Source organism: Felis catus, chromosome C2 (assembly GCF_018350175.1).
Source record: "Felis catus isolate Fca126 chromosome C2, F.catus_Fca126_mat1.0, whole genome shotgun sequence".
Taxonomy (NCBI): domain Eukaryota; kingdom Metazoa; phylum Chordata; class Mammalia; order Carnivora; family Felidae; genus Felis; species Felis catus.
This window is the reverse complement of record NC_058376.1, coordinates 6,229,308-6,250,959: the sequence shown is the minus strand read 5'-3', so window position 1 is coordinate 6,250,959 and position 21,652 is coordinate 6,229,308. Positions and strand designations below refer to the sequence as shown.

Below are 21,652 nucleotides of genomic sequence, written 5' to 3'. Positions count from 1 at the left end.
GAAATTAATCTAGCTCTAAAAATAGACACCTTGACAATTACATAGAAAATGTATGCTTATAAAATATTAAGTATTATACACCACATTTTTGCTTTTAGAATATTGTTCTTGTCTAAGGCGGGAGCAGCAGGTCATTTTCCCCAAGAGGGCCTTGCAAGTGAGCACTGGCTCCATTAAGGCAACTTTAGTTCTTTAAAGCCATCTGGTCATATCTGATTAAATGAGCATCATTCTTAATACCACACTCCAGGCAAGGCTTTGATTGCATAACCAGTTTCCAGTTAATGCCCTGGCAATAAGGAATACACATCCTTCTTCTTTTTTTTTTAATGTTTATTTTATTTTTGAGACAGAGAGACAGAGCATGAGCGGGGGAGGGGCAGAGAGAGAGAGAGAGACCCAGAATCCCAAGCAGGCTCCAGGCTCCAAGCTGTCAGCACAGAGCCTGACGTGGGGCTCGAACTTGTCAACTGGGAGATCATGACCTGAGCCGAAGTCGGATGCTCAACTGACTGAGCCCCCCAGGTGCCCCAAGGAATACACATTCTTACTGAACCCAGGCAAATAACTATCTTGCCCTGAAACATGGAAAGACTTAACAAGAATCTTTGAATTCTGAAGGAGTCAGGCAGAGAGAGTATCACTTACAAATGTCTCATTTCAACTTACAAAAATAGAGCCTCCTACATTGTTGAGATTTATAAAAAGCTTAAGAGGAAAGACAGAGGGTTTCCTCATATGTCCAGAAAATAGGACATTAGAATAACGTCAACAGTATTCTAAACAAAACCTGTCCTCATCCATCACTGATTCATTCAGGTCTGTGTAATTAATTCTTGTTCCACTGGACCTGCGGTTGGTAGTTTCATGAACCCATCTGCTTCTCAAGTGAAATTCTGGAAATCCTGACTCAGTCCACTGGTATGGTATCAGTGATCTTTGAGCGTTGCCATCAGAAGCCTATCCGAGAAAGCACCTGCCATATAATCCTTTTCCATGGGGCTCTGGGTCATTCTGTGTGGCAGGTGAGGCATTCTGGCTCCCCGCGGACTGGAAAAGCTTTCGGGGAAGCATCCAAATAAAACAAGCTAAGAAAAATCTCTGCGGATGATGGCAAAAGACTTAAAATAACTGTGGTTAATTTTATAACTGATAATTTTCAAAGGTGAAAGATTTTATGGGAATTATAACAAGAATAATGGCCCGGTATGAACATTTGGTTGTTTCTGTGGCGTGCAAAACAAAATAATAAAGTCAATCCAAAAAGTTTTAGACAAAGTATCTATAAACACAATCACTAAACCTATTTTCTTTTTTTTTTTTAAATTTTTTTTCAACTTTTTAAATTTATTTTTGGGACAGAGAGAGACAAAGCATGAACGGGGGAGGGGCAGAGAGAGAGGGAGACACAGAATCGGAAACAGGCTCCAGGCTCCGAGCTGTCAGCCCAGAGCCTGACGCGGGGCTCGAACTCACGGACCGCGAGATCGTGACCTGGCTGAAGTCGGACGCTTAACCGACTGCGCCACCCAGGCGCCCCATTAAACCTATTTTCAAAGAAGACAGCAAACATTATATTTTATTTGTAAAAATGGATGAATAGCGGAAAACTTTAAAAAAAATTTTAATTAATTAATTTTTCATTTATTTATTTATTTATTTATTTATTTATTTATTTATTTATTTATTTATTTAATATGCATCCAAGTTAGTTAGCATATGGTGCAACAGTGATTTCAGGAGTAGATTCCTTAATGCCCCTTACCCATTTAGCCCATCCCCCCTCCCACAACCCCTCCAGCAACCCTGATTGTTTTCCATATTTAAGAGTCTCTTATGATTTGTCCTCCTCCCTGTTTTTATATTATTTTTGCTTCCCTTCCCTTATATTCATCTGTTTTGTATCTTAAGTTCCTCATATGAGTGAAGTCATATGATATTTGTCTTTCTCTAATTTTGCTCAGTTTAATAATACCTTCCAGTTCCATCCACATAGTCGCAAATGGCAAGGTTTCATTCTTTTTGATTGCCGAGTAATACACCATTGTATATATATGCCACATCTTCTTTATCCATTCATCCATCGATGGACATTTGGGCTCTTTCCATACTTTGGCTATTGTCGATAGCGCTGCTCTAAACATGGGGGTGCATGTGTCCCTTCGAAACAGCACACCTGTATCGCTTGGATAAATGCCTAGTAGTGCAATTGCTGGGTCGTAGGGTAGTTCTGTTTTTAGTTTTTTGAGAAACCTCCATACTGTTTTCCAGAGTGGCTGCACCAGCTTGCATTCCCACCAGCAGTGCAAAAGAAACACTCTTTCTCCGCATCCTTGCCAACATCTGTTGTTGCCTGAGTTGTTAATGTTACCCACTCTGACAGGTGTGAGGTGGTATCTCATTGTGGTTTTGATTTGTATTTCCCTGATGATGAGTGATGTTGAGCATTTTTTCATGTGTCAGTTGGCCATCTGGACGTCTTCTTTGGAGAAGTGTCTATTTATGTCTTTTGCCCATTTCTTCACTGGATTATTTGTTTTTTGGGTGTTGAATTTGATAAGTTCTTTATAGATTTTGGATAATAACCTTTTATCTGGTATGTCATTTGTGAATATCTTCTCCCATTCCGTCGGTTGCCTTTTAGTTTTGCTGATTGTTTCCTTCTCTGTGCAAAAGCTTTTTATTTGGTGAGGTCCCAGTAGTTCATTTTTGCTTTTGCTTCTCTTGCCTCCAGAGACGTGTTGAGTAAGAAGTTGCTGCGGCCAAGATCAAAGAGGTTTTTGCCTGCTTTCTCCTCTAGGATTTTGATGGCTTCCTGTCTTACGTTTAGGTCTTTCATCCATTTTGAGTTAATTTTTGTGTATGGTGTAAGAAAGTGGTCCAGGTTCATTGTTCTGCATGTTTCAGTCCAGTTTTCCCACATTTGCTGAAGAGACTGTCTTTATTCCATTGAATATTCTTTCCTGCTCTGTCAAAGATTAGTTGGCCATACATTTGTGGGTCCATTTCTGGGTTCTTTATTCTGCTCCATTGATCTGAGTGTCTGTTTTTGTGCCAGTTTTGTTTTTGTTTTTGTTTTTTTTTAGAGAGAGGTTGCAAGTGAGCAAGGGGCAGAGAGAGAGAGAGAGAGAGACAGAATCCCAGGAGGGACAAAGACAGATATAGAGAGAGGGAGTGAGAAGCAGGGCTCCCCTGAAGGGGAGCTCATGCTTTTTACCCAAAGTGGGGCTTGAGCTCACTCCACGTGGGGCTCATGCTCACCTGATGTGAGACTCGAACTCATGAACCGTGAGATCATGACCTGAGCCAAAGTCAGATGCTTAACGACTGAGCCACCCTGGCGCCCTGAGGAAAACTCTTGATATAACACAATTACCCAGAAACATACTAGACCACGAATTATACCCAGCATATGTGCCATGAAATATACCACGAATGCCAAGCATATTCTTACCATATATCGTAGGAATATATCAATAATATTGAGTAAGGACATTCAGTAGGCTGGAGTGGATCCTAAACACCTATATATTAATAAAACTATATGAGTAGGTGATGGGAATACCCAATTGAAAACTACTGTTCCAGAATATGCTAGATTGAAATGAAAGAAGTAAAGATTTGATCAAGTTAGGATTTAAAGCAAATTACTGAAGTTATGATTGATAACCTATACCACGGTTGTCAAATGTCAGGAAAAGAAGCACTAGGAATCAGTGTCTTTGATACATTATTTCAGGCACGGGAATATTACTAAGCTATCAACAGCAAACATCCACTTATATATATATAATTAGATTGCCTCTAGCTGGTGGAGAGGAAGACAGCCATGCCCACCTTAGAGCACTGTTCATACACCGCAGTCGGGGGGACGACTGGGCGTCAGAATCCTGTATCCCAGGGAGCCTCTAACACTCCCAACAGCAACACCCACATTGCTCACAAGAGCCTTCCAGACCCTCTGGCCAAGTCAGGCCACGTCCTCTTTGGGAGAGTGGCTTTGCTCTTGGGACACGCCCCCGTCTGATGAACGATACCCAGATGACGCACCTGCATCGTGTCATTTTGGGCCCCAAATGATGTGTGATGAAAGTTTTGATACCCGTTTTCTGGCACGATCGGTGAGCTCCCATCGAAAGCAGTTTTGAGTCCTGGCAACAATATCTCAGCCAGCGAGGCATTTCCCGGTGACCTGAGGGAGGAAGAGCAGGCGACCAGGTGACTGGGGCGCCTTCCACCGAAGGAGACGCGGAGAAACCTCGGGGGCGGGGAGCCGTGAGAGGCCCGAGTCTGCTGCACAAGCACGTGTTCTGGGACTTCCTGACCTGACACTGCAAGGTGAACGACAGCGTGGATGCAGAGGAGGCCCGATGGTGGTCCAGGGGCTCCGCAGGGGGAAATACAAGGAGCAGGAAATAGAACCGTGAAGGAGACACCATGCGTGGGAGCCAGGAGTCTGGAATTCGGACGCAGGAGGCCCGACCTGCGAACACACGGGGGTTCCAGGAAGAACAGAAGTCCCGATGGAAGAGAAGGAATTGTGAAGGGCAAGCGGGAGGGCCCGCCAGGTGAAGATGCTGGAGCCCCTGGTCTCCTGAGCGCGGGAGCCCGGAGCGGAGCCGTCTGCGGACCGGGAAGCGGGGAGGCGCGCCCGAAGGTGGCGGTGGCGAGCAAAGGGCTGATGTGAAGGGGGAAACGAAGGCCCAGAGCCCTGCCCAGGTGGGAGGGGCCCCCAGGAGGTGTATTTCAGCCTAGGGTTGGGGAGGCCGGGGAGTGATGGGGAGCAGGCCGGAAGCGGGGACCCTGTGCCCCAGCTGCACCCGGCCTTTAGCCCTGCAGTGATTAGTGGTCAGCAGAGGTGCCTGTCCCCGGGCGGGGCGGGGCGCGAGCTGGGGGCGGGGCCGGGAGCGGCTCCTCCCCAGGGGGCGGGGTCAGGGCTGCCCTTCAGGAGCACCGGAGAGCTGTCAATGCTGTTTGAATCCAGGCTACCTCCAAGATCAGTTAAGCCAAACTACTAGTTTGTGAGCCGCTTCTGTAAGGGAAGACACTGTAATGATAGTGACATCAGGAAATTTAAACTATCTCAGGAGAATCCAGGAGTTGTGGAAGGGACTATGTAAAGACGGACTTACGTGAGAGTATCTACAATGGGTGGAAGTATGGAGAAAAGAAAGGAAATGCAGGTGTTCTGCACATGTCGCTTTAATTGGAGGAAGGCAGGTAAGCCATTTTGATGGGGGTCCTTTATATCACATAATTGTGATAAATTAACAGGGAGCTTTCAGTTTTATGGATAGGAAACTAAGCGGCAGTGAAAAAACCACTTCAGAACCGTGAGATGAACAAGGTCGAGGGCAGAGCTGAGGAAGACAGAATGAAGAAACTTAAGCCAGGAACGTAATGAAAGGAATAGAGTGGAAAAGACAGATGAAGAGTGAATTAATACGGCAGAAGGAATTGAATTCACTCTATCAGTTCCAATGAGTTTGAAGAGGCTGAAACTTCCTGCCACCCCCTTTCCCTCCACCCCAGAAAGAAGAAAAATAAAAGAAAAAAGACAAGTCAGGTTGGATTCCTGCATAGTTGTTCCACAGCTGATGAGAGAGGGGTGTTAAGATCCTAAATAAGTCAAGAGAAAGACAGGTATCATATGATTTCACTCATAGATGGAATTTGAGAAACTCAACAGAGGAACATAGGGGGAAGGAAGAAAAAATAAGATAAAAACAGAGGGAGGCAAACCATAAAAGACTCTTAAATACAGAGAACAACCTGAGGGTTGCTGGAGGGGAGGTGGGTGGGGGATGGGCTAGATGGGGGATGGGAATTAAGGAGGGCACTTGTTGGGATGAGCACTGGGTGTCATATGTAAGTGATGAATCACTGGGTTCTATTCCTGAAACCAAGACTACACTGTATGTTAACTAACTCGAATTTAATTAAAGAAAAAAAAAGATCTCCAACTACGATTGTGAGTTGTCTGCTCCTCCCTTTAATCCTGCCAATTTATGCTCTGTATCGTTCATAACTCGGTGGTTAGGCGCATTCATACTGATGAGTGTTATGACTTCCTAATGGATTGACATTTTTATCAACTTCAGAGGTCCCTTCTTCAGTCTCTGGTAACTCTCTTTGTCTTTCTGTTTTTTCATCATGATATTAAGTCCACTCCAGACTTCTGCTTGCGGTTCGCGTGGTGTATCTCTTACCGTCCATTTACTTTCAACCTACCTGTGCTTTTATTTTTATGGTGTGTCTTTGTCGACAAGGTAGAATTGATGCTTGTGCATTTTCATTCATTCTGACGGTCTCTGTGGTGGCACCATTTAGTCCATTGATTTTTAAGGAATCATTGAATTGGTTTTGTTTAGATTATTATTATTAGTTTTATTATTTGTTCCCTTTCATTCCTTAGTTCGATGTCATTTTGCTTTCTTTCAGGTTATCTGAGTGTATTTTAGAATTCCCTTTCAATTTACCTATTGGATTTTTGGCTGTATGTCTTTGAACTACTGTGTGCTGACTGCTCTAGTGATTGTAGTGTATATTGTTAGCATTTCACAGTTTAGTTAGAGTTAGTATTGCAACACTTTATAATATGTGGAAGCATTGCAGTCATATATGTGCATTTACTGGCCTCATCCTTTATGCTGTCTTAGCATGTGTATTACACTTGTGTGTATATCAACTCTGTGATATTGTAATTCTTGCATCAAACAGTCCTATGTATTTTAAAGAAAGCAAGAGGAAGAAGAATCTTTTCTATTTACCCAGACTTTTAAAAAAATTTTCTGATGCTTTTTATTCTCCCTGAAGAGTCAAGTTTCCATCTAGTGCCATTTCGGCCCCAAGAACGTACTTTAGCCTGGTGCATTGTTCTAGAGTACATGTTTGCTGGCAATGAGTTTTCTGTGTGTGTGTGTGTGTGTGTGTGTGTGTGTGTGTGTGTGTGTGTGTGTGTGTTTAAGTGTCTTTATTTACTTTGAGAGAAAGAGAGTGCATGTGAGCGAGGGAGGGGCAGAGAGAGATTGGGAGAAAGAGAATCCCAAACAGGCAAGCTCCATGCTGTTGGCACAGAGCCCCACTTGGGGCTCGATCCCATGAACTGTGAGATCATGACCTAAACTGAAACCAAGAGTCAGATGCTTAACTGACTGAGCCACCCAGGCACCCTCTCTTAGTGTTTCTTTCTTTTTTTCTTTTCTATTTTTTAACTGAAGATGTCTTGGCTTTCATTCTTTTTTTTTTTTTAATTAGAAAATATTTATTTATTTTTGAGAGAGACAGAGTGCGAGCAGGGGAGGGGCAAAGAGGGAGGGAGACACGGAATCCAAAGCAGGCTCCAGACTCCAAGCTGTCAACACAGAGCTGGACGCAGGACTTGAACTCACAAACTGTGAGATCATGACCTGAGCCGAAGTCGGACGCTTAACCGACTGAGCTGCCCAGGTGCCCCTTGGCTTTCATTCTTGAAGAATGTTTTTAATGAGTGTAGAATTCTTAGTTGACAGTTTTTTTCTTTCAGCACTTTGAGAGAGAAAGAGAGAGAGAGAGCGCTCAGGGGAGGAGCAGAGAGAGGGAGAGAATCCCAAGCAGGCTCTGCATTATCAGTGCAGAACCTGATGTGGGACCTAATCTCACAAACCGCAAGATCATGACAAGTTGAAACCAGGAGTCAGATGCTCAACTGACTGAGCCACCCAAGCACCCCTCTTTCAGCACTTTATATGTGTTTTTTGCTTTTGTCTTGTGGTCTCTACTTTTTTTTTCTTAAGTTTATTTATTTTGAGAGAGAGAGAGTGCAAACAAAGGAGGGACAGAGAGAGGGAGGGAGCATCCCAAGTGCACACACCATTTGTGCAGAGCTTGATGCGGGGCTCGAACCCATGAATGGTGAGGTTATTACCTGAGCCAGAGTCATACGCTTAACTGACCGAGCCACCCAGCTACCTCTGGTCTCTATACTTCTGATGAGACATTGCAGATTATTTGAATCCTTGTTCCCTGTATGTGATATGTTATTTTTCTCTGGTCGCTTTCAAGATTGCTGTTTCGCATTGGTTTTCAGCCATTTGATTATTAATGTGCCTAAAAATGATTTTCTTTGTACTTATGTTTATTGGGGTTTGCTGAGATTCTGGACTCTGTAAAAATATGTCTTTCACCAAATTCAGGAACATTTTAGCCATTATACTTTCAAATATTATTTCTGCCCCATTTGCTGTCATTTCTCCTCCTGAAACTCTAATTACATATGTGTGAAAACTTTTGTTATTATTCCATACTTCCCTGAGGCTTTTTTCATTTTTTTTAAATGTTTATTTATTTTTGAGACAGAGAGAGACACAGCATGAGCAGGGAAGGGGCAGAGAGAGAGGGAGACACAGAATGTAAAGCAGGCTCCAGGCTCTGAGCTGTCAGCACAGAGCCCGATGCGGGGCTCGAACTCACGAACTGTGAGATCATGACCTGGGCCGAAGTCGGACACTTAACCGACTGAGCCACTCAGGCGCCCCCTTTTTTCATTTTTAAAATATCTGTTTCTCTCTGATCTTCAAATTAGATGATCTTTCTTTCTTTCTTTCTTTCTTTCTTTCTTTCTTTCCTTATTCATTCATTCATTCATTCATTCATTTACATTTTAGAGTGAGTTGGGGGAGGGGGAGAAGTGGGGGGAGAGAGAATCTTAAGCAGGCTCCACACACAGTGCAAAGCCCAACTTGGGGCTCGATCCCACAACCCTGGGATCATGACCTGAGCTGAAGTCAAGATTCAGATGCTCAACCAACTGAGCCACCCAGGTGTCTCCAAATTAGATGATTTCTGTTGGTCTTATCTTTTATATTCACTTATTTTTTCCTCTGTCATCTTCCTTCTACATTCTGCATCTAGTCTAGTGAGCTTTTTACTTCAGACATTATCCTTTTTCAGTTCCAAAATGTTCCACCCGTTTGATTTTTATTATTTTCATTTCTCTGCCAATGAACACTTTTCAATCGTCTTATCATTGCAAGCATGTTTTCCTTTACTTCTTTGCCCACAGGTAGAATGATTGCTTTGACATCCTCGTCTGCTAATTCCAACCTCTGGGTCCTTCCACAGAGTGTTTCCACTTACTGTTTTTTTTTTCTCTTGAGGAGGGGTCATAGTTTCCTTGTTCTTTTTATGTCAAGTATTTTGGATTGTGTCTGGGACATTGTGAATGTTGTGTTTTGCAGACTGTATTTTGTTACATTCCTCTGAAAAATGTTGATGATTTTATTCCAGCATACACTTAATCTGTGGGACTCAGATTGCAAACTCTATGTTTCTAGTAGCAGCTCAGATCTCAGCTGAGTTATTTTTATTTTAGCCAAATCAGTCCCATGCATGCATGGTTAGGGGCTCAACTGGAGATTTTGCAGAGTTTATATACAGACTTTGGGGCTCCCTCTCTCCCGTCCAGTATTCTGTCCTCATTTGCTGGTAGCTGTGGTTGCCCCAAGTTCTGCTTTCTGATTCTTCAGGCCAAAAATCCTGAGGTTTTTTGTTGTGGTTTTATTTCCCCTGTAACATTTGCTTATTGTCAGACTTAAAAGCCCTGAAAACAGTAACTCACTCAGTGTCATTCTCATCTTTTTTATTTTTTAAAAATTTTATTTATTTTGAAAGAGAGATTGAGATCAAGCAGGGGGAGGCACAGAGAAGAGAAGGAGTCTCCTCCCTGTCAGCACAGAGCCCAACGCAGGGCTCGAACTCACGAACCGTGCGATCATGACCTGAGCTAGAGTTGACTGTTTAACAGACTGAGCCACCCAGGCGGCCCTCATTTTTTTAAACCATTTTAACCATTTTTTTTAAATTAAAAAAAAAATTTTTTTTTAGATTTATTTATTTTTGATAGAGAGAGACAGAGCACAAGCGGGGAAGGGGCAGAGAGAGAAGGAGACACAGAATCCAAAGCAAGCTCCAGGCTCTGAGCTGTCAGCACAGAGCCCGACGCAGGGCTCGAACTCACAAACTGCGAACTCATGACCTGAGCTGAAGTCGGATGCCTAACAGACTGAGCCACCCAGGCACCCCTTTAACCATTTTTAAGTGTACAGTTCCGTAATGTTAAGTAGATTCACAATGCTGTGCAAAAGATCTCCAGAACCTTTTCACTTTGCAGAACTTTCTACTCCTGCAACTCCCAATTTCCTCCTCTCCCCAGTCCCTGGTCACCAGCATTTCACTTTCTGTTTCTATAAATTTGACTATTTTAGGTATGTCATGTAAGTCGAATCAAAAACATTTGTCTTTTTGTGAGCGGCTTATTTCATTTAGCATCATGCGATCAGGGTTGCTCGGTGCTGTGGCCTCATGATTTTTAAGGCCTCATGATACTCCCTTGGACGTATATACCACTTTTTGTTTATTCATTCATTCACGGATGGACATTTGGATTGTTTCTACCTCTTGGCTGTTATGAATAATACTGCTATGAACATGAACATGCAAATAATTTTTATCATGTTAAGTATCAACTCCCTCTTGAATCTTCTTACTTTGGTTCCTTTTCCTATTTTTCCTTTTGTTCTGTTTGTTCGTTTGTTTTAAGTAGGCTCCACACCCAACGTGGGGCTTCAACTCATGACCTTGAGATCAAGAGTTGCATGCTCTACTGACTGAGCCAGCCAGACACCCCTGTTTTGTTTTGTTTTGTTTTATCTTTTAAACTCAGAATTTATAGTCATCATCTGTTGGAGGGTTGGGTTTTTTTTTTTATTAAAAAAAATTTTTTTTTTAATGTTTATTTATTTTTGAGACAGAGAGAGACAGAGCATGAACGGGGGAGGGTCAGAGAGAGTGAGACACAGAATCTGAAACAGGCTCCAGACTCTGAGCTGTCAGCACAGAGCCTGATGCGGGGCTCGAACCCATGGACCGCGAGATCGTGACCTGAGCCGAAGTCAGCCGCTTAACCGACTGAGCCACCCAGGCGCCCCTTGGAGGGTTGGGTTTAAAAGGAGATCACTTGGCTATAATGGAATTGGGATTGACAGTGAAATTGGATTTTAACAAAGATTGAGCCATATGTTATATATAAGAGCATAATAAAACAATCATTCAAAGAAAAAATTGAAATAAAGGGATGAGCAGGCACATACAAACAAGAGAGCTGGAGTGGCATTAATATCAGATAAAGAGGAATTCAAGGCCAAAAGCTTTAACTAGGTGAAAAAGATATTGTATAATGAAAAATGATAAAAATCTATGAATAAAATATAGTAGTCATGTATCTTTATGGATCATGCTAAACAGCAGTCAAGCACATAAATCAAAAACTCCTAGAAATACAATGAAAACTCGTTAAAAATATCTTTCAATAAATATGTTGTACTTGTTACTTATCAGACACTATTTTAAGCATGCACACAACTATAATTAGAAACTTCATTTAATACATATGTATAGGGTATACATCCAAACGAATACCAGTATGTTAGATAGATATTAATAAAATATATTCTTCCCTTGTGCTTCCTAAAACAATTTCCATAGCTATCATACACCGGGTCACAAAGAAAACCTTTGTAAATTTCAAAAGGGGATGATTTTACAGACTACATTCTTTTTTTTTATGGCTTTTGGAAAGCCCTTTTTATTTTATTTATTTTTTAATTTTTTAAATATTTACTTTTGAGAGAGAGAGAGAGACAGAGCATGAGAGGGGTGGGGCAGAGAGAGAGGGAGACACAGAATCCAAAGCAGGCTCCAGGCTCTGAGCTGTCCATACAGAGCCCGACACTGGGCTCGAACTCATGAACTGTGAGGTCATGACCTGAGCTGAAGTTGGACACTTAACCGACTGAGCCACCCAGGTGCCCCTTTACAGACTGCATTCTTATCCCAACTACAGAATCACAATCTGAAAGAAAAATATTGTAAAAAATTAAGAAATAAACGTGCAGTATACCATTTCAAATAACTCCGTATCCAAAAAAAACTTAGCACTGATATTACAGATCATCAAGTAATAAGCAAGAGAGATTATTTCATACCCAAACCCCAGTATAGAGCCAGATCTCTGTACAGAGTGAAATTGTTAACTTTAAACACTCTACAAAACCAGGGCAAAACCTTAGTAAAATAAATATTCAATTTAAAAATTAACAACAGGAGGGGTGCCTGGGTGGCTTGGTCAGCTATGCATCTGACTTTTGATTTCGGCTCAGCTCATGATCTCAGTTTGTGAGATGGAGCCCTGAGTCGGGCTCTGCACCAACAGCACAGAACCTGCTTGGGATTCTCTCTCCCTCTCTCTGCCCCTCCCTTTCATGTGTGTGTGTGTGTGTGTGTGTGTGTGTGTGTGTGTGTGTGTGTGTACCTTCTCTCTCTCTCTAAAAAAATGTAACAACAGGAAAATAAAATTAAAAAGTAGGCAGTATGAACCAATAAAAAGAAAAACCAGGGGCACCTGGATGGCTCAGTTGGTGATGATCTCATTGTGGGTTCAAGCCCTGTGTTGGGCTCTGTGCTGACAGCTCAGAGCCTGGAGCCTGCTTCAGATTCTGTGTCTCCCCTTCTCTGCCCCTCACCTGCTCATGCTCTGTCTTTCTCTCTCTCAAAAATAAATAAACATTAAAAAAAAAAAAACAAAAAAGAACAACCAAAATAAATACAAAAGAAGGAGAAAGTATGTGTCTGTGTGCCTATGGACATGTGTATAGGTACATATATATAATTTATATGTGATTTGAAGAAATGTAATTTGAATGTACATATATGTAATTTGATTATATATAATTTTAACAGAGAAATGAAATAGATAAAACCCCTCACCAGTTGACATATTACTCAGAATACTTTCCATTATACGTAGATCAATTCCTGTTATAAATACTGAGGGGAAAAGTCTAAAAATGTTAGCAAATGTATAATGCAAAGCAGAATTTATTCTATTAACATAGTTAATTGCACAGAACTGATTAATGGAGAAAGCCTATATGATTCCATAAGTACAAAGAAGAGATTTGATACAATTCTTCAAATATTCCTAGTTAAAATTAAAATGGATTAAAATATAAATAGAAAGAAACTAACCACGATAAAAACCAATTATCAAAAGGCAACTGTGCCACAATGAATCATGAAATGTTGAAATCAGTTCTTTTACAATTAGAAGCAAAACAGCCATGCCTGTCATCACTGTATTATTATTAAGCTTTGTTTTAGAAACTGTATTTATTATAGTAATGTAAAAGAAAGAAAATGTCTTGTATATGTAATATGTAAGAAATTTAAAAATTATCTTTATTTCTTAAATTTTTTTGATGTTTATTTATGTTTAAGAGAGAGAGAAAGAGAGAGAGAGAGAGGGACAGAGTGTGAGCGGGGGAGGGGCAGAGAGAGACCGAGACACAGAATCGGAAGCAGGCTCCAGGGTGAGCTGTCAGCACAGAACCCGACGCGGGGCTCCAACTCATGGAACTGCGAGATCGTGACCTGAGCCGAAGTCGGATGCTCAGCTGACTGAGCCACCCAGGCGCCCCCAAAATTATCTTTATTTTTATATGATGCAACCGTACACCTGCAAATCTCAAGAAACTCCAATAAAATCTATTAAAATTAATATGAGTTTATTAAATTTTTGGATACAAGAAAAACACTAAAAAATTAGGAGTTTTTTCGGGGCACCTGGGTGGCTCAGTCGGTTGAGCGTCCGACTTCAGCCCAGGTCATGATCTCGCAATCATGCGGGGAGTTCGAGCCCTGCATTGGGCTCTGTGCTGACAGCTCAGAGCCTGGATCCTGCTTCAGATTCTGTGTCTCCCTCTCTGTCCCTCCCCTGCTCACGCTCTGTCTCTCTCTCTCTCTCTCAAAACATTAAAAACATTAAACATTAAAAAAAATTAGTAGGAGTTTTCATTTATATCAACAATAATGGATAGGAAGTTACAGTGTAAAAATCAAATCTTCACAGTGGTGATAAAACTCTGTGAATGATTTAGGAATAAATTTATGAAGAAGCATACAGGGCTTCATGTTATAAAGAACATAATTTTACTCTGAAGGACGCCCACAGCTTCTAAAGTAATAGCCCTACAGTGTCTCTGGGTAGGATGACTTTACAAAAAGAACTGAAAAATTTCTAAACTAATAAATATGTAGTGCCCTTTTAAACAAAAGCTTATTTTTTAAAAATTTGACACTAGGAAAAATGACCTTAAAATTTATTGGAATTATAAATGTCTGAGAAGAGCCAAGAAAATTTTTACAAAGACTTTGTGTAGCACCTTGCCTTTCTGAATCTTAAAAGCTACACTGATAAAAGCAGTATATTGGCATGGGAACTGATAAACACATTCATGGATATGCCTATATATTCATATATAGAATTGTGTATTAACAGATCCAAATATATACATAAAACTTAACAAATGACAAAAACATCTTAGTTAAATGGGAAAACGATGGTATATAAATAATGCAGACATATTTTGCTGTTTTCTGGATGAAAACAGAGCCCTAATTTACATTATATACAAAATTAAATTCTAGATGGATTAGGCCTCCAAATGTTAATAACTCATGTAAAATAATAGTGCTGCATTTCAGAGAATAAAAATTAGATAAATTTATTTTTTTATAAAAGGCTAAGAATTAAAAAACCCCAAACTTGTAAAACTTTATAGACTAAAAATAAAAATTGTAACCTGACAAAGAGCTAATGTTTCTATTATCTAAAGAACCTCTAGAAATTGACAAGACAAACAACTCAAGTAAAAAGGAGCAAAACATATGAAGGCAAGTATCTGAACAGGAAAAGTAAGTGGCTAAAACTTGTGAAAAATATGCTTTTCTCTTCTAGTAATTAGGAAACTGTAAATGAAAACAAAAATGAAATTCCATTTTCTCCCTAACACTTTGTCAGAGATCAAAAACAGAGATCATCTTCATTGGCCTTCATGGCCTCTATCTTCATGATAAAGGAAGAGAAGACATTCATATATTTACTATGGAATATGAATTGCTACAATTTCTTATTTTGGAAATAAATCTAAAAAAAACCCCCACTGTTCAGCTTAGTATAGTGTTGTTTGTAGAAGCACAAATATATGTAAACATTTTGAACAACCATCATCTGGGAAATATTTGGATAAATTATATATGTAATATGAAGCAGATGCTAAAAATACGAAGTTAGAACCATCTGAATTAACCTGGACAAGTGTCCATGATATATTAAAATAAACAATCAAGTTATACCCTGTGTTCCCATGTCTGTTTTAAAAAACACAAAAATAAAAATAGCAACCAACCAAAAAAAAAAATAGCCTCTAGATATGTATTAGGATAGATTTAGGTATGTATCACAGTTTAGTATTGATTATCATAGGAACATGTTACTGGAGGGTGTGTCTATGGTTTAAGTGCCTTTGTAATGAAAGTAACTGATTTCTCCCCCAATTTTATTGAGATATAATTTACATGTAACATCATATTGGTTTCAGGTGTACAACGTAAGGATCTGATGTGTGTGTATGTTGTGAAATGATTACTTCAATAAGTTTAGTTGACATCCACTACCTCACACAGTTATACAATTTTTTTATTGTGATGAGAAAAATAACTTTTAGAAGACAGGGAACTGTGGATAAGTTCAAAGAACATAAATTAGTACGTGTAGACCTAGCTCCACCCCAAACTTGCAATGCAACGCTTTCTGCCTTGACTTTTTTTCTCTAGAGTGTGAATGGTAATGACCATGCTCCTTATCAGGCTACAGTGTTGTTGTAACGATAAAATGAGGGCTGAAGACAAACATAATTTGAATGGTTAAAAGGTGTTAAATTGCAAGCTATTACCCTCAAGAAAATTCTCAAACAGTCTCAATTTATATGACACAGGTGACGAAATCATCCGAGGAAGCATCTTCCCTTCCCAACGGTGATGTCGTGGGAGAGGTGCAGAGCGCCACAGAGGTAAGAGTTGGGGTCTTGAACCATCTTCCCTCAGACCAGCTTGCTCAGAATGTCTACATAGTTCTCATTTTTCTGTCATTCTCCTCTACATAGATAGAATATCTATTTATCTATGTATCAGTTATCATCATCCATCATCCATCCATCCATCCATCCATCCACCCATTTACTCATTTTCTGTCTCTATCTATCTATCTATCTATCTATCTATCTATCTATCTATCATCTATTTACCCTCTATCATCTTTTTTACTCTCTAAAATTATAAAGCCTGCCTCTACTCAAGCAACAGAAAACAACTCTACCTAAACATTGAATCCTTTGGAGTTCTCTTCATGAGCCTTAAATGGGTGGATTATAGCTCCTCGTTAGTGAATCTGTTACTCTACCAGGCATATGAATCAGGTCTATTGACTTAGAACAGCAGGTGCAGTGAGCAATATTGGGGGTTGCGGATCCTAAATTCTAGTAGCCAGGTGACCTGATAAATAGGAAGTCTGTGTTTGCTTTGTTTATATACTGTGTTTACTTATTATCCAAATAAGAAAACCAAAGCATGTGCGGCGTGGTTTTCCCTTGAAAGCTTATCTAAGGTTAGTGATACCGTGGGTTTGCTTTATGACCAGGCAACAGAGAAGGCTGAAGAAAGTGGAGAAAATGAGGCACAAAAAGAGGACAATGAGGATTCGGGCAACCTCGCTGAGTCTCCAGAGAAGAATGTGAGTGTTTGTCTTTTTTTTTTTTCCCACCATCATTTCACTGGATTCGGTTCATCAAGCTTTTTCTGAGCTCCTCCTGGGTGCCAGGAATCTTTCTGGGCACACAAAAGTGAGCACAGAAGCCCGGGGCTGAGGGTTTAGCCAGGGAGGAAGCAGGAGGAAGTGCTAATGACTGTGGTCAAGGCAGAGGGCTAAAAGGAGTGGGGGAGGGACCCTGGACCCAGGCCTGGAGGGACAGGCTAGACAAGGCTTCAGTTATCTTAGTTGTGATGTTAGGGTTGGGTTAGGTTCAAGTTCTCTGTAGAACAAGGCACCTTATTCCTTGGTCATAAGTAATGACGGATTCCCAGCAAATACCCACCAACAGCACTGCCTACTAGGGACACAGAGGTAAGGGGGTGGGGGCATTTTGTGGGAAGCCAACAGGAGCTGAGGATAGAGAAGGGGCCTTGGGGAGGGAAGGCCACCCAGTTCTGATGCAGTCATGGGAATGTGACCTGCTTCAAGGCCTGTGATCTAATTCTAAAGGGGGTCTCAGTCAGGGGGTCACAGAATAAGGGGCGGGGCAGGGGGGTGTATGGGAGGGAAGGGGAGACTGTGATTCTAGAATGGCCAAGCAGAGATAAAGGGGGATCAGATGGGCTACTTAGTCAAGGAATTCTGAAAATGTACCTGGGAACCCAGGTAAGGGGAGACCCCGGTGCACGGGGAGCTGACTGGGGGGGTTGCTGGCCCCTTTCTAGAGTCTCAGTGGTGTAAACGCATTGGGCCGCTTGTAACAAAAACTGTTGACTGAGTACTGATGGTTTGCATTTTTACCTACTTACTGATTCTGGGAGAGGTGTTGGACTCCCATTCCCAGCAGATGGAATGTGGTTAGGAAGGACACTAGGGAAGCAGGCTATGGAAGACTGGGTTGGGGGGGGGGGGGCATCAATTTGTTGTTATCTTAAGGGATTTAAATTTGGGAGGGGCCGGGTCAGTAAATTCCTCATATTAAAGATTGCTATTTCAAAGTGTTGATTACTTAAGACTCTTTGAAGTCTTTTGTTTGGAAGAAAGATAAAACCTTTAATCCTGACCTAGAAGTTAGATGGGGTTTGACAGCAGCCTATATAATTCAGAAATAATAAATGTTAAGTTATATATAGTGACCATTTCATTACCTTGAAATTTGAAAATCCGTGTTTTTATAATTCGGGCTTTACAGGAATTGCCTAATGCACTCCTACAGTATTATTGATGTACACTTGGAAATTCAGTTTGCTTCTTGTAAGACAGACAAAGATAAGACACTTTATACCGTAATCCCTTTCTCCTGGGGACCTAGAGGAAGGTAGCATTTTCATAACCAGACCCTGGTTTCTACAGCAAGGATGGGTCTGCTTTATTTTTTTTTTAATTACAAAAAAAAATTTTTTTAATGTTTATTTATGTTTGAGAGACAGAGAGAGACAGAGTGTGAGCAGGTGAGGGAGACACAGAATCTGAAGCTCCAAGGCTCCAGGCTCCAAGCTGTCAGCACAGAGCCTGACGTGGGGCTTGAACTCACGAACCGTGAGATCATGACCTGAGTGAAGTCGGATGTTTAACCAATTGAGCCACCCAGGCGCCCCAAGGATGGGTCTGCTTTAGCTTCCCAGCTACTATTTAGTGAGGTACTAGGCCATCTGGCCTGGGAGTTCTCTTTATTACTTTTTTTTTTTTTTTTTTTAATTGTGAGCCCTTGACAAAGTAAATTGCAATCTTGTGAATCCTGCCAGGAATTAAAAAAAATCATTTCTGTCATTTTTGCCTGTGCTATGATGAAGAAAACACTAAGTAAAAAACATTTTAATTTTAGATGATTGTATTAGTCACATTAATTATCAAACTCACTTTTCAACTCTTTAATAACATTTAGTCTACATCAGGACAGATTCTGACATTTTCCCATTTGACAAGTGATCCATGCTGTGTGACTCATTTTAATTCAGTTAAATAAAAAAAAAAAAGAACCCATGATTTGTCAGTAAGCATTACAAATGACACAATAACGTGATTGGCTCTGGGATTGAATATATAAGAAAATGGATTGAAATTTAAATTTTTTCTAATGTTTTATATATTTTTGAGAGAAACAGAGCATGAGCGGGGGAGGGGCAGAGAGAGAGGGAGACACAGAATCCAAAGCAGGCTCCAGGCTCTGACCTGTCAGCACAGAGCCCGACGCGGGGCTCGAACTCACAGACCGAAAGATCGTGACCTGAGCCGAAGTCTGATGCTTAACTGACTGAGCCACCCAGGTGCCCCTGGATTGAAATTTAAAAAGGAGACAAAACTATCTGATATTTAGAATGCCTGTATTTTGTACTTAAAGAACCTCCCATCTGTTTTAGTGGTTTTGGGGTTTGTTTTTAAAGGTTAAGCTGGGAAGGCCATCCAGGCTGTTTGATATAACATCTTTTTGCCTGAAGTGTACTCAGGCTTGGATAAACTAATTTGTAACAAACAGAAAAGCCAATTAGATTGTTGTGTTTTACCCTTTAAACATTGATTTTCAAAGTACTAGACATATTCTAGTAGGTTCTTTTTTTTTTCAATATATGAAATTTATTGTCAATTTTTTTTTCAGTATATGAATCTAGTAGGTTCTTTTAGATATTACAGCTCAGAAAAAGCCAATGCTTTTTTAACTTTTTTTTTTTTAATGTTTATTTATTTTGAGAGAGAGAGAGAGAGAGCATACCTTCAGGAGCAGGGGAGGGGCAGAGAGAGAGGGAGAGGGAATCCCAAGCAGGCTGCATGCTCAGTGCAGAGCCCGACAGAGGGGGCTCGATCTCACAACCCTAAGGATCATGACCTGAGCCGGAATGAAGAGTCGGACGCTTAACCCACTGAGCCACCCAGGCGCCCCCAGTGCTTGTTTAGATAAAACTCTGGCTCTGTTGAAAACCATCTGGAACGCTGGCAGGAACTTCAGCTGGGGTGAGGGGCTTTGCAGGGACTTAGGTCACCCCTGAGTCACAGTGGGACGGGGAGAGGGCTCTGGTCCTTTGTGGTGGTCGCGCGGGCACATGGCTTCCCTGCTGTCCGTTGCAGCTACTGAGTGCTGGCCCCTCGGCTGGGTCGGGCCCTCTGCCCCGGCTGGACGCGGGCGGACATGCCTCTGACGCAGGATGGCTGCTGTCCTGGGCGCAGAGTGTCCCTCCCCTTGTCCCTCTGTCTTCAGCCTGCCTGCTTCTGTCAACCCCACTCTGAACCTAAGCTCCAAGCCCCCCTTTTTTAGGGATCACCTCTGTTAGCCCAGGGTTTTGAAAAGCAAGGCCTAGAATTTCTCCCCTGGGATCCCAGAGCCACAGCCAGTCTGGGGCTGTCTCCTTGGAATGTGGGAGGGGCAGACTCGACTCCCTGTCCCCAGTTTTGTGTGGTGGGGAGAACCTAACGGTAATTCATACCCTGGCATTCAGCCACACTATTTAGACCAAAGAATGCACACATATTTTCACCTTTTATTCTGAAATAATTACAGACCTAACCGGGACCTCGTTCAGTGTCCTACCTGGCTTTGCCCCCTGGTGACGTCACAGATAGCCATGGTACAATAGCGACACCAGGAACACGGTGTTGGCGCCTCTCTGTGAAGCAGACTACAGACCTTATTTCGTGTGCACCACTATTTCAAACCTTTCATTTGTGCGTTAAATGCCACTCATCTGTGTGCCACGAGCAGCTTTCAAGCGTGTGACGTCAGCAACTGGCAGTGGTAAACCGAGTGACAGGCCAGCTGAGGAAGTGTCTGAGGTGTGGGCTTGCTCACCTGATCTCAACTGTTGCACATGCTCACTGGGCACATACTCGTAAACACCCAAATGACGCCATTTTGTTTTGTTTTGTTTTACTTTATTTTTAAATGTTTTTGTTTTTTTGAGAAATCACAGGGGAGGGACAGAGGGAAAGGGAGAGGGGAACAGAGGATCCAAAGTGGGCTCTGTGCTGACAGCAGTGAGCCCGATGTGGGGCTCGAACCCACAAACTGCAAGATCATGACTGGAGCTGAAGTCAGACGCTCAGCCAACTCTGCCACCCAGGCGCCCCTCAAATGATGCCATTTTAATGGGGAGGAATATTTATCTAAGAATATCACTCTTGATTTAAAAACAATCAGAAATGGGGCGCCTGCGTGGCTCAGTCGGTTGAGCGTTCAAACTAGGCTCAGGTCATGATCTCATGGTTCGTGCTGACAGCTCACAGCTTGGAGCCTGCTTCGGGTTCTGTCTCCCTCTCTCTCTGCCCCTCCTCTGCTCACACTCTGTCTCTGTCTCTGTCTCTGTCTCTGTCTCTCTCAAAAATAAATAGACATAAAAAAAAAATCAGAAATGGAGACAGAAACCATTGCCTCCTTTAATGAGATGGACCTCCCCTGACCGCCAACCCAAGAGTCCAGGCTCTTAAGCTCCAGATGCCAAGATGGGTGTTACCTACGTGCCGACAGGCTGGGGGGCATTTGGGAGGCGGTGAACACGGGAAACACCATTCGTTTATGCCTAAGAAGATCTCACCTGCTGCTTCAGACCCCCGGTAGAGAGGGGACTTTGTGGTCCCCTTCTCTTGCGACCCGGGAGGGACGAGGGGCTATGGAGGGGAGGGGAGGCTTGTGAATGGTACCTGAGGAGGAAGGGAGGAAAGCCTGAGGGCACACTATGAAGAGGGGGCTGCGGCCCCGGGGCATCGTGAGAACTTGATGGGAGCCTGGAAATGTTCACCTTGGCCTTTGGTTTCCCTTGAGGTAAACTTATTTTAAGTTGTGTTCTTTGCCAACTCAGCGGTCCTCTCCCAAACCTTGTAAGACCTTAGCTTGACTGGCTACGTGATTAGGCCCTCCCAGCTTCCTCCAGAACCGGCCCTGAGGAAAGTTGCTTTCGTGAAGGGCGGACACTGGTTTAGGTCCGTGAGGAGCTGGTGAATCTCAGGCTGGGTCCCTGTCGTGCCTGAAGATCGAGAGAA

At 42.0% G+C, this 21,652-nt stretch overlaps 1 protein-coding gene across 2 annotated transcripts in view; it reads left to right on the top strand.

Moving 5' to 3' along the window:
- SH3BGR (SH3 domain binding glutamate rich protein) overlaps nucleotides 1-21,652 on the top strand; it is a 58,374-nt gene that overhangs the window by 25,673 nt on the left and 11,049 nt on the right. For both annotated transcript variants that reach the window (XM_045036604.1, XM_045036603.1), the window contains 2 exons: nucleotides 15,873-15,947; nucleotides 16,574-16,666. In XM_045036604.1, the coding sequence (XP_044892539.1) occupies nucleotides 15,873-15,947; nucleotides 16,574-16,666 (168 nt within the window). The remainder of the gene's footprint in view (nucleotides 1-15,872; nucleotides 15,948-16,573; nucleotides 16,667-21,652) is intronic.